Source organism: Phaseolus vulgaris, chromosome 11 (genome assembly GCF_051622355.1).
Source record: "Phaseolus vulgaris cultivar YP4 chromosome 11, ASM5162235v1, whole genome shotgun sequence".
Classification (NCBI taxonomy): Eukaryota; Viridiplantae; Streptophyta; class Magnoliopsida; order Fabales; family Fabaceae; genus Phaseolus; species Phaseolus vulgaris.
This window is the reverse complement of record NC_143508.1, coordinates 6,993,091-7,006,653: the sequence shown is the minus strand read 5'-3', so window position 1 is coordinate 7,006,653 and position 13,563 is coordinate 6,993,091. Positions and strand designations below refer to the sequence as shown.

The 13,563-nt window shown below is 33.2% G+C and overlaps 1 protein-coding gene across 1 annotated transcript; it reads left to right on the top strand.

Moving 5' to 3' along the window:
• The first annotated feature begins 2,124 nt into the window (after positions 1 to 2,124).
• LOC137834386 (putative disease resistance protein At4g10780) lies at positions 2,125 to 5,211 on the top strand. Its single transcript, XM_090297287.1, has 5 exons — positions 2,125 to 2,480; positions 2,594 to 2,677; positions 2,924 to 2,968; positions 3,045 to 3,061; positions 3,739 to 5,211. The coding sequence occupies exons 1-5, from the start codon at positions 2,177 to 2,179 to the stop codon at positions 5,209 to 5,211; spliced, it is 1,923 nt and encodes a 640-aa protein (XP_090153413.1). The 5' UTR covers positions 2,125 to 2,176.
• The last annotated feature ends 8,352 nt before the right edge of the window (positions 5,212 to 13,563 follow it).

The window sequence follows — 13,563 nt, the reverse complement described above, 5'->3', positions numbered from 1 at the left end:
TGTTTTATAATTCTTCCAAATCTTGGTTTCTTGATATTTTTCGTTTGGATTTTCTTAAAAATTGATAAATAAGTTGGTTATGAGAAATTTGGGGTTGAATCTTTTGATAAACTATCCCTAGTGAGTTTTTGAGCCTTAATTAATATATCATTTTTTTAATGTGTTTTCACTCATGTTTGCTTATACTCTAGAACTTAGCTTGATTCTTTGTTTTACAACTGTGATTTACGTGCATGAACTGATATGATAGAGACATTTTTTGTGTAAATTAACCCACTAGCCATATTAACCTACCTTTATGATAAATAAGTCGGTCATTCTCCGATAAGAATTTAATTAAAGTTTTTTAATTGAAATAGTCTCTGATAAATTCAGTATAAATAAATTACAAAAAGATTGTACTAGGCACTGATGTTTTATTTATACTCAATAAGTCAGGTGAATTATTTTTCCACACAAAATTATAATTAATAGTTTTTTAAATTAAAATATATATGTAATAATTTATAAATTATTTAAAATTCTTGCTTCACATCAAGAGAATATTTACTTGTATATTTAAATTGTCATTTTAATAAAAATACTAAGTACTTTGACTATAAAAATCATGGTTTAAGATAATAGTGTATATATATATATATATATATATATATATATATATATATATATATATTTGTAATTGGAATATAGACTCTTTAAAAAATTATAGTAAAGAATGTGTTCTTATTTATTTTTTAAATTTAATTTTGTTTTATTTAAAAAAAAATCATAAATAAAGTTAAAGTATTAAAATTAATTTTTTTATAAAAAAATAAACTTACTCTAAATCAAGTTTAATATATTAAAAATATATATGAAGTATTTTAAATAAATTAAGTTAAAAATAGATTATGCGATAAATTAATAATATTTATTATTTTTAAATATTATTAAAGTTAAAAATATTTTTGTTATTTAAAAAGAAAAAGTTTAAGATTGACACAATTTAAAAAAAATAAGAACACATTACTTACTATATTTTTTTAAAATAAAACACATTAAATTATAATAAAATTTATCTGTTTGCATGAACAAATATTAATTATTATTTTGGGTGGAATTTTTTTTTTAACAACTGAAGTCGTCATTGCCTAAAGCCTAACGCAACTTCAATTAAAAGAAAACAACTTGACAAATTAAAGGCTTAATTAAATTGTATTATTTTGAAATAATTTTGAGATGGGGACTTTCTTATATAGTTAATTTTTTCTGCTTGCCGATATATTTATTTTCCGTTTTCCACGAAACACGAATATAGCAGTGAATGCCGCGAATCTTTCTTTGGAGCTATGACCTAGTTGAAATGTTAAATATCTCCAACTCAGGAATCTTAAGTAATAAATAATTTGTGAAAAAAGAGTATGTATTTCTAAGTCAATGTTTTCCAGAACGGACCTCTGCACTTGCACCCATTTATGTTTTGCTGACATAACAAAAAACTATTAAGAATAAGCTGATAAAGGAGGACAATTATGAGCCATGCCAGGGTGCAACCAATTATTGTTTCATCGTGTATGTGTAATTTCCAGGAATCTCTCTCCCTGCACCCTTGAACGGCCTATATAAGTCAATTCAATACCCAACTTGAGATCATTTTTGCTCTTTCTTTCTCAAATCACTCCTACATTTTCAAACATATTTTCATATATTAAGAGAGTAAGTTGCTGCATTCAGTAATCAACCACCTGCAAGAAGGGCTCCATTCGGTAATTCCCTCTTCTTTCTCTGATTTTCCAATGAAAATGATGGCTTTGTCTTCCATTATTTATCCATGATCCAAGCAAAACTATTTTTTCTTATTTATCTAATTTTGCATTTCATAATACTTGATACTCACTTACTTGTAAATCAAAGTTAATGGATGCTGTGAATGATTACTTCAACCCTACAACCCTACCGCAGTAGAAACGACTCGTGTCCAAGATCACCATGTCCCTAAGTATCATGTGGCTTGACACATTAGGATTTTACAACTGAGTTTTAAGTGTTTTGAACGTTAAAACTTAAAAGCATGGTTGAAATGTGAATTGAAATAATGTTGTTTAATTTTCTTTGACACTTTGATTAAACTTTCAGTCATTCAGGTGGTGAGCAAGAATTAAATTTCATTTTGTGGGTAGAGGAAAATATAATAACAATGGGTAGACCTAAAGATGAGGAGTACTGGAATCAAGTTTGTGAAGAAGAAGATGGTAGGTTGAAGTGCAAACACTGTGGAGTGAAATTCAGAGGAGGAGTTTCAAGAATTAAAGCACATATTGATCGAATAGAAGGAAAAGGCATTCGTATATGCTCCTCTCTTCCTAACCATATCACATCTTCAAATCATTCCCAACAACATATAAATGTCATCACCACATCACAAGGTACAACTATTCTTTATTTCTCACTCACACCCACTCTTTTTTCTGTATCTTGTTTAAACGTTATTAATATTTTTACTTAATTAACCCAAGGAATAAACTTTAAGTCTAAATCATACAGCAGTATAAAAAAATCTGAAAGAGCAGAAAAATGTTTTTGTTTTTTTTAATCATCTCATGTTTTATTGAAGTGGTTGAAAGGGTTGGGGAAATGACCGATATGGTTGGTGGTTCAATTAACCATGAAACAGTTACAGGATCAACATTATTAGGAGGTATGCAACTTTCTAATAGATTTTTTTTGTCTTTATTTTTTTCCCTTCATTCTTGTGCTTTATTTTTTAGGTGATACAAGATAGCTTGATTTTCAATCATCATTTTGTTTGTATATGCCTTCATAAACTTACCTTAGTTACTACCTTAAATTTTTTCTGAATTTAGTTGAAATTTAAAAAATGAATAGATTTTATTTTTATCTACATCTCTTTTTGCATTCATTGAAATGGTTGAAATTGATCTAGAGAGGGTTGATAATGCACTTAACGCCGAAAGGAGAGCATTAGAAGGTATGTATGCATTCTACTTACCATTCCATTATCTTCTTTTTCTTATATTCACATATATTTTTATCATTTCATTTAGGTCATGCAGCATATATAGTTTTTCTTATTTTAATTCTTCATGGTCAATTTTATTATTTTACAAGATTTTGGTGTTTCAACATTATTATGTATTTTAAATTAATCATATTTTTTAAATTTCTTATTGTGAACATATATATATATATATATATGTATATATATATATATATATATATATGTATATATATGTATATATCTATATATATATATGTGTGTGTATATATATATATATATATATTAAATTAACCACATTTTTTTATGTGTGTTGGAATTGTAAAGCACAACCATTTGAGATTATTTACTTTTTTTAAAAATTATCAGGGCTAACTAAGTTTTTGATTAAATTTTTTCTTTTTGGTTTCTATAATTTTTTTATCATTTCTAAACTTTTGCTTATTTTATATCAATAGTAGTATTTCTCAAAGGCTAAAATTAATAAGTAAAAAGTTGAAAACTAAAAAAAAAATATTGAAGAAAAACATAAAATTTAATACTTTTAATTAAATATTTTTGCTGAAAAAATATATATATTATTCTGATAAAGTAATATATATTTCAAACTTCGATTCAAAATTGAATAAAAGGAAAAACCAACAAATAAAATACTGTTTAATTAGATTTTAGATTTTGTACTTTAGGATATATTTGTATTTTTTTTTCTTTGTTTAAATATATCATTATTTAAATGATTTAAGTTTCACCAAAACAATGAAACAGATAATGAGGATGGTAATGGTACTTTGAGGACAACTACTTTGCAAAGTAAGTTAGATGTGATTATATCCGATCTGACAAGTAAAGAAGAGGACATTCAGACACAATTACAGTTGTTGGAGTCACATGGCAAGAAGCGCAAGAGAGAGGTTGATCATTGGTTGTACCAACTGCAGGATATGAAACGCTTAGCTATTAATATGAAAAACTCATTAAATCAGTTTGAGTGTTTCTTTGTTCCTGAAATATCAAAATCTGAAGAACAAAACAAAATACAATGGTTGACTAAAAAAGTGGAAGAGCATGAGGAAGAGAAGCCTTCGGTGTTGTCAAATGAATTTGTTGGTAGAGAGTTTCGGAAAAATGTTAGGAAGATTTGGAAGCTTTTGGAATTTGATGAATGTTTGATTACTGGCATATATGGAATTGGAGGAGTGGGAAAAACATTCCTAGCAACTTACATGCAGAGTGAGATAAAAAGAAACAAAACTTTCAAGGATGTCTTATGGGTCACTGTTTCCCATGATTTCACCATTTTCAAATTGCAACAGCACATTGCAGAAATAATAAAGGTAGAAATTTATGGAGATGATGAGAGAAGAAGAGCAATTTTGGCATCAGAGTTAGAAAAAAGAGAAAAGATAGTAATTATTTTGGATGATGTTTGGAAATATATTGATCTAGAAAAAGTGGGAATTCCTCTTGGAGTAAAGGGTATTAAATTGATCATCACAAGTCGTTTGAAACATGTGTTTGAACAGATGGATTGTGAGTCAATTAATATGATAACTGTGAGCCCTTTCCGTGATTTTGACGAAGCTTGGGAGTTGTTTTTACTAAAACAAGGACACCTTGGGACACCTTCAACACTTCATCCTGAAGTGGAAAATATTGCAAGAGATGTTGTAAGGGAATGTGATGGTTTACCACTTGGAATCAGTGTGATTGCTCGAATCATGAAAGGAAAAACTGACATTTATTGGTGGAGATATGCGCTGAATAACACATTGGAAATGGGAGTGGAGATGCAGGAAGAAGTTTTAAGTGTACTAAGACGTAGCTATGATAATTTATCTGAAAAGGACGTGCAAAAATGTTTCTTGTATAGTGCATTGCTACCTAATGATTTGGAAAGAGGTGATTTGATTATGAAGCTTGTTGACAGGGGATTGTTGAATGGAAAGAGGAGTTTGAAGGAAATATTTGATGAGGGGAATGTCATGCTGGATAAACTTATAAACCATTCTTTATTCTCGGGTAATTATCTGACAGTAACAATGCATGGTTTGATGAGGAAAATGGCGTGCAATATCTTGAAGGAGAGTGGCAGTAAGATGATGGTAAAATGTAGTAAAGATATGGAAAAGATACCTCACATACAGGAATGGACAACTGATTTGGAAGCAGTTTCTCTAGCTGAAAACATGATAAAAGAAAGGAAAATGATTATTTGACACCTCTAAACCGTTTGCTCCAATTTACACCTGTGTGACGTGGAGGAATGGATGACGTGGCATGGGCACTTTTGGTATTTTTGTTAAAAGCAACGTGGCATGTGATCTGAAAAGGGGGAAGAGTTTATTAGGGTTTGAAATTCAAATTTCCAGCAAGCATAGGAACGTGTAGAGATAGACGAACGGTGACTTCGGTGACTGCGGAGAAGAAGTTGTGTACGGTGACGGCGGAGATGGCAAAGGTGCGAACTGACGGTGACGGCGGAGTAGTGCTAACTGAGGGTGGTTTAGTGCGAACTGACGGCGGAGTAGTGCGAAGTTACGGTGGTGTGCGAAACGCTGCGAGGAAGGAGGAGAAGGTGGTTTGCGAAACGGTACGAGGAAGGAGGAGAAGGTAAGTTTGTTTATTTTGGTGTAGTGATTGACCAAATTTGACTGCTATAGTGGATGTATTTGAGATTGTGCATGCATAACAAGAACCTGTTAAAAAAGCATCATCTGTTTATCCAGAAATTTAAAGTTAAAAATTCAATGTGTAGGTAATTTCTTCTTTTTTTTCATAGACAAGATGATAGGTAATCCTGGGAACTGAATCTGTACGGGGTGTGTGACTGTGAAGGATTTTGGATTGATGTTCTATTTCGTTGGCTGACGTTCGAAATTGATTTTAAAGTTAAAAATTCAATGTTTTGGTAATTTCTTTTTTTTTCATAGACAAGATGATAGGTAATCCTGGGAACTGAATCTGTATGGGGTGTGAGACTGTGAAGGATTTTGGATTGATGTTCTATTTCGTTGGCTGACGTTCGAAATTGATATACTGAGAAGCAACAAATGTATCTTAGAAATTAACGTGGGTTCATGGCCTAAGTCCTGAAGGGCAGTTATAGGTTTTTGGTCTCCTAATCCTTCATATGAAATTTCATGAAAATCTTACAAGTCCTAACACATTTGGTAAGTTGGAAAATCATGTGTTCATAAAAGTACTTGTAATTCCAAAAGCCTCCTCTAAGGTTATTCTTTTTTGGACATTTTGTTAACAGCAAATAGGTATCATCATTTGGTGTACATATTATATTTAGTTTTTTACCCTTGAGTATGTATTTGTTGTCTAGAATACTGCAAATATTTTATGTTTCAGCCGACAAGAGGAATTGCCGCACACACCCAGAAACGAAGTCAGTATATTAAATTTGATTCTCATTTGTACCCTTATAGTGTAAGTGGGGACCCATGTGTTAATAAGTGTGGAACCATTAATAACTTTTTGCATGCTGATTGTCTTCATTTTATTTTTCAGATTCTTGTATTTGGAACTGAATGTTGTGTGTAGTTGACAATAGTTGGATGGGTATGAATCTTATTTGGGTGTGTTTTAGCATGATGTGGTGTTCATTGGAACCTTGGTAGTGAAAGTGGGGACCCATGTGTTAATTAGTGGGGACCCATGCATTACTTTCTGCATGGTCATTGTCTTAAATTTTGTTTTTGGATTCCAAGAACTGGAAGTGATTGTTGTGTGTAGTTTAGACATAGTTGGATGGTATGAATGTTAATTGGGTGGGTTTTAGCATGATTTGGTGGTCATTGGAACCCTTATAGTGTAAGTGGGGACCCATGTGTTAATAAGTGGAGACCCTTGAATTACTTTCTGCTTGGTCATTGTCTTAAATTTTGTTTTTGGATTCCAAGAACTGGAAGTGATTTTTGTGTGTAGTTTAGACATAGTTGGATGGTGTGAATGTTAATTGGGTGGGTTTTAGCATGATTTGGTGGTCATTGGAACCCTTATAGTGTAAGTGGGGACCCATGAATTACTTTCTGCTTGGTCATTGTCTTAAATTTTGTTTTTGGATTCCAAGAACTGGAAGTGATTGTTGTGTGTAGTTTAGACATAGTTGGATGGTATGAATGTTAATTAGGTGGGTTTTAGCATGATTTGGTGGTCATTGGAACCCTTATAGTGTAAGTGGGGACCCATGTGTTAATAAGTGGGGACCCATGAATTACTTTCTGCTTGGTCATTGTCTTAAATTTTGTTTTTGGATTCCAAGAACTAGAAGTGATTGTTGTGTGTAGTTTAGACATAGTTGGATGGTATGAATGTTAATTGGGTGGGTTTTAACATGATGTGGTGGTCATTGGAAACCTTATAGTGTAAGTGGGGACCCATGTGTTAATAAGTGGGGACCCATGAATTAATTTCTGCTTGGTCATTGTCTTAAATTTTGTTTTTGGATTCCAAGAACTGGAAGTGATTGTTGTATGTAGTTTAGACATAGTTGGATGGTATCAACGTTAATTAGGTGGGTTTTAGCATGATGTGGAGGTCATTGGAACCCTTGTAATGTAAGTGGGGACCCATGAGTTAATAAGTGGGGACCCATGCATAACTTTGTGCATTGTTATTGTCTTAAATTTTATTTTTGGTTTCTTGTAAGTGGAACTGAATGTTATGTGTAAGTGACACATAGTTGGACTGTATTAATGTTAATTGAGTGGGTTTTAACATGATGTGGTGGTCATTGGTTTTTTGAAGTTTTAGAGAATGGAAACTTCACGGTCCAAGAATTTTGTCCGTCATGCAAAAGCTGATATGAAGGTACTAATTTTACATTTTGTTCATAATAGTTGAATATTTTGTGAATTGACATGGTTGAATAAATAAAGTTGTTGTTATTGGTTTATGTTCTGATGTTGCAGGTACGAGTTAGGCACAATGTGCTGACTCAATATATTGTTGATGTCAACCGTAAACTTAGTAGGTTTCAACAAGAAAGGATTAAACAAACTCCATTTAAGTGGATGCTTGAAATGGACAAAGTGTTGGATATATCTAACAGCCTTATGAGAGAACTATTAAGTAGATGGACAGCCGATAAGGAAGCATTTAGGATTAGAAAAAGTATAGTTCCATTTTCAACTCTTGATGTGTGTTTTGCATTAGGATTGCCGGTTGTGGGGGAAGAGGTGAAAATGGAGAATGATGGGGGAGGTGTTGTGAATACATTGTTTGAAGAAGGGGAAGAAATGAATTTGTCAACAATTTTGAAAAAGTTGGAGGATAAAAATTTGAACAAAAATGTTGATGATTTTGTTAGGTTATACCTATTGCTAGGGTTATATGTATTTTATGTTCCTAGAACTTCTAGAACATTTACTTCTTTTGCTTTTAAGTGTATAGATAATTTAGATGCATTACAATTATCTAATTGGGGGGGGGGGGGGGGGGGGGGGGGGGTGCAGTGTATAATGTCTTAGTTACAAGTTTGACGAGGGCCCAAGTTTACTACGAAGACAAGAATGTTAGTGAAATATATTTGGCAGGTTGTGTCGCTGTTTTGCAGGTTAGTTAAAATTTGTAAAATTATGTTGTCTTAAATTATAGTGATTTTGTTTAATTGTTAATTAGTTACGTATTATATTTTTGGAAATAGGTGTGGGCGGTCCACCATGTGGGTGTTGGCGACCGTGCCCAGTGTATTGGTTTTCCACGATTTTTGCATTAGCCGAGTGTTAATAATCGTGGAAGAAGGTTACATGAAGTTTTTTTATCTGCTGAGGTATATTTGCGAATTGTTTAGTTCTTGGTGCATGTTATTGCAGAAAATTTAGATTAACTCAAAAGTAAGTGTTTTTTCAGATTGTATGCGATTGGCCAGTAAGTGTTGAAGAGGAAGGAATTCAAATTTTGAAAGAAGCCTTAGCAGATTCTGATGAGGGTGTTGGGGAAGGTAGTGGTGGTAAAAGTGAGTGGGACGACTTAGTTTACCAGCACAAACTTTGTGAGAAGAAAGTTGCAGATAATGAATTAAAAATTGATCATTTGGATAAGCAAATTAAAGAGGTCTGACAAATGCTTGTTAAAGAAAACGAGTGGTCAGTTGGATTTGCGCGTGGAGCCAACCCAACCTCTCATGGAGCAAGCTGTGCTGGTCCAAGCTCATGCAGTTTGGATATTTCCAAAATTTATAAAACATTTTTTGCATTCAAGTTTGACATGAAACGGTAAGTACATATAATTGTAGGCATTACTTCATTTGTTGTTATTGCTTGATTATTGAGTTGGTGTTAAATGTTGATGTAGTGTCATTGTGGATATACAAAACAACATGTTGACGAGGCTGGATTTGCAATCATTAAGGCCACGATCAAGAGTTGACAATATGGTAAAAATGTACATATTGTAGTAGTTGTTCTATTTACTTGTAATATTTACTTAGTTATGTTGAATGTGTTTGTAGGTTATGCTATTTGTAACCGACTTCTTAAATATGAATCAAATTGTTCATTTTGGAGTGGTGAATCGCTTTTCATTCAATCCGTTTTTGGCGGTTAGTGTTGATTTAAATTCATTTTGATTTCTTTTAAGTTTTTGTTATTACTAATAATAGAGTTTGTTGTTGCAGACTCGTGTAATTGAGGAGATGATCAACAATGGGGTACAAAATTCATGGTCCAGTTTGGATTACATATCATTTTATGAGAATGCTTTATTCCCATATCAGGGAATATCTTATTGTGATTATGTAAGTTAATATTATTGATGTTTTTTGTGAAATTTGTTGGTGTTTGTTAGAATGGTGATGTTGAGTGTGACTTTAAACTTTGCAACGTTTTGTAGGTGTTTGTCGAACCAGGCAATTGCATGTATTGGACTCCATTGGTCATGGAATTCAAGATCGATTCAAGATTGATAAAGCAATGGTAAATACCTGGATGTTGTTGAATACTTATGAATATATTTGGTTTGGATTTCTTTATCATTGTTGTTAAATTGCATGTTGTAGGTTGATCGTCTACAACACCTTTTTGAAATTCTTGACGAATTTTCTGCAAAGAGTGGTCCTCAAATTTCATTGGTAAAAGAAAATGTTCCCCTACAACCGAATAGGTTAGTATTGACAGTAATATTCATATTTATTTTGATTTGATATTTTCTCTAATTTGGTTTGGAGTTAATATTTTGAATTCTTCTTTAGGGTTAAATTTATTTTGGTTGTATGCAGTTATGACTGTGGTATTTTAGTTGTGAAATATATGGAGTTGTGGGATGGTTCACAACACTTGGAAGGGTATACCTTTCCCAATTACACCACGGTAAGAGTTATTTTGATTACTTGACACATTTTATTTATTTATAGCTTGGTGATTGCAAACTGATTCCATGATATATTATTTAGAAGGAGCTCCTACGCTTTCGTCAAGAGATGCTAACTTCGTGGGTGCTACATGAGTGTAACGTTCAACGAAAAGCTGTATTGACAGATTTGGAAGTAGATTGCCCTTGATTTTTATTGGACACTTTCAATTGTAACAAAAAAAAGTGTTACTTACTATGAGTTGATGTGAACAATGTAGATACTTTTATTTAATGAATGGAAGCATTCTCAATTTCATTTAAGTTATTTAATTTAAGAATTTTTTTATATCATATTTTGGGCAGAAAGTTGTCACTGGAGCACATGAATGTGAAGGTCCTTGTTAATAAATTAATTCGAACCCTTACAGTGTAAGAGGGACCCTTGTGTTAAAAAGTGGGGACCCAAGAATAACTTTGTGCATAGTCATTGTTTTCAAATATTTTTTTGGATTCCGGTAAATGGAAGTGAATGTTGTGTGTAACTGAGACATAGTTGTAGTGTATGAATGTTAATTGGGTGGGTTTTACCGTGATGTGGTGGTCATTGGCACCCTTGTACTGTAAGTGGGGAACCATGTGTTAATAAGTGGGGACCCATGAATTACTTTGTGTTTGGTCATTGTTTTCAAATATTTTTTTGGATTCCTGTAAATGGAATTGAATGTTGTGTGTAAGTGAGACATACTTGCAGTGCATGGATGTAAATTGGGTGGGTTTTACCGTGATGTGGTGGTCATAGAAACCCTTATACTGTAAGTGGGGACCCATTTGTTAATAAGTGGGGACCCAAGAATAACTTTCTGCTTGGTCATTGTTTTCATATATTTTTTTGGATTCCTGTAAATGGAATTGAATGGTGTGTGTAAGTGAGACATACATGTAGTGTATGGATGTTAATTGGGTGGGTTTTACCGTGATGTGGTGGTCATAGAAACCCTTATACTGTATGTGGGGACCCATGTGTTAATAAGTGGTGACCCAAAATAACTTTCTGCTTGGTCATTGTTTTCAAATATTTTTTTGGATTCCTGTAAATGGAATTGAATGGTGTGTGTAACTGAGACATACTTGCAGTGTATGGATGTTAATTGGGTGGGTTTTACCGTGATGTGGTGGTCATAGAAACCCTTATACTGTAAGTGGGGACCCATGTGTTAATAAGTGGGGACCCAAGAATAACTTTCTGCTTGGTCATTGTTATCAAATATTTTTTTGGATTCCTGTAAATGGAATTGAATGTTGTGTGTAAGTGAGACATACTTGCAGTGTATGGATGCTAATTGGGTGGGTTTTACCGTGATGTGGTGGTCATAGAAACCCTTATACTGTAAGTGGGGACCCATGTGTTAATAAGTGGGGACCCAAGAATAACTTTCTGCTTGGTAATTCTTTTCAAATATTTTTTGGGTTTCCTGTAAATGGAATTGAATGTTGTGTGTAAGTGAGACATACTTGCAGTGTATGGATGTTAATTGGGTGGGTTTTACCGTGATGTGGTGGTCATAGAAACCCTTATACTGTAAATGGAGACCCATTTATTAATAAGTGGGGACCCAGGAATAACTTTCTGTTTGGTCATTGTTTTCAAATATTTTTTTGGAATCCTGTAAATGGAATTGAATGTTGTGTGTAAGTGAGACATACTTGCAGTGTATGGATGTCAATTGGGTGGGTTTTACCATGATGTGGTAGTCATAGAAACCCTTATACTGTAAGTGGGGACCCATGTGTTAATAAGTGGGGACCCAAGAATAACTTTCTGCTTGGTCATTGTTTTGAAATATTTTTTTGGATTCCTGTAAATGGAATTGAATGTTGTGTGTAAGTGAGACATACTTGCAGTGTATGGATGTTAATTGGGTGGGTTTTACCGTGATGTGGTGGTCATAGAAACCCTTATACTGTAAGTGGGGAGCCGTGTGTTAATAAGTGGGGACCCAAGAATAACTTTCTGCTTGGTCATTGTTTTCAAATATTTTTTGGGTTTCCTGTAAATGGAATTGAATGTTGTGTGTAAGTGAGACATACTTGCAGTGTATGGATGTTAATTGGGTGGTTTTTACCGTGATGTGGTGGTCATAGAAACCCTTATACTGTAAGTGGGGACCCATGTGTTAATAAGTGGGGACCCAAGAATAACTCTCTGCTTGGTCATTGTTTTCAAATATTTTTTTGGATTCCTGTAAATGGAATTGAATGTTGTGTGTAAGTGAACATACTTGCAGTGTATGGATGTTAATTGGGTGGGTTTTACCGTGATGTGGTGGTCATAGAAACCCTTATACTGTAAGTGGGGACCCATGTGTTAATAAGTGGGGACCCAAGAATAACTTTCTGCATGGTCATTGTCTTAATTTTTGTTTTTGGATTCCAAGATCTGGAAGTGATTGTTGGGTGTAGTTTAGACATAGTTGGATGGTATGAATGTTAATTGGGTGGGTTTTAGCATGATGTGATGGTCATTGAAACCCTTATAGTGTAAGTGGGGACCCATGTGTTAATAAGTCGGGACCCATGAATTACTTTCTGCATGGTCATTGTCTTAAATTTTGTTTTTGGATTCCAAGAACTGGAAGTGATTGTTGTGTGTAGTTTAGACATAGTTGGATGGTATGAATGTTAATTGGGTGGGTTTTAGCATGATGTGGTGGTCATTGGAACTCTTATAGTGTAAGTGGGGACCCATGTGTTAATAAGTGGGGACCCATGAATTACTTTCTGCTTGGTCATTGTTTTAAATTTTGTTTTTGGATTCCAAGAACTGGAAGTGATTGTTGTGTGTAGTTTAGACATAGTTGGATGGTATGAATGTTAATTGGGTGGGTTTTAACATGATGTGGTGGTCATTGTTTATCATATTTGGTTTGGATTTCTTTATCATTGTTGTTAAATTGCATGTTGTAGGTTGATCGTCTACAACACCTTTTTGAAATTCTTGACGAATTTTCTGGAAAGAGGGGTGCTCAAATTTCATTGGTAAAAGAAAATGTTCCCCTACAACCGAATAGGTTAGTATTGACAGTAATATTCATATTTATTTTGATTTCTCTCTAATTTGGTTTGGAGTTAATATTTTGAATTCTTCTTTAGGGTTAAATTATTTTGGTTGTATGCAGTTATGACTGTGGTATTTTAGTTGTGAAATATATGGAGTTGTGGGATGGTTCACAACACTTGGAATGGAATACGTTTCCCAATTACACCACGGT

Excerpts from the sequence above, each read along its gene's own strand:
- LOC137834386 (XM_090297287.1), top strand. The coding sequence starts at position 2,177 with ATGGGTAGACCTAAAGATGAGGAGTACTGGAATCAAGTTTGTGAAGAA. Across the intron at positions 2,481-2,593 it reads AAACGTTATTAATATTTTTA|TGGTTGAAAGGGTTGGGGAA; the intron begins CTTAATTAACCC and ends GTTTTATTGAAG. Across the intron at positions 2,678-2,923 it reads AGGATCAACATTATTAGGAG|AGAGGGTTGATAATGCACTT; the intron begins GTATGCAACTTT and ends AAATTGATCTAG.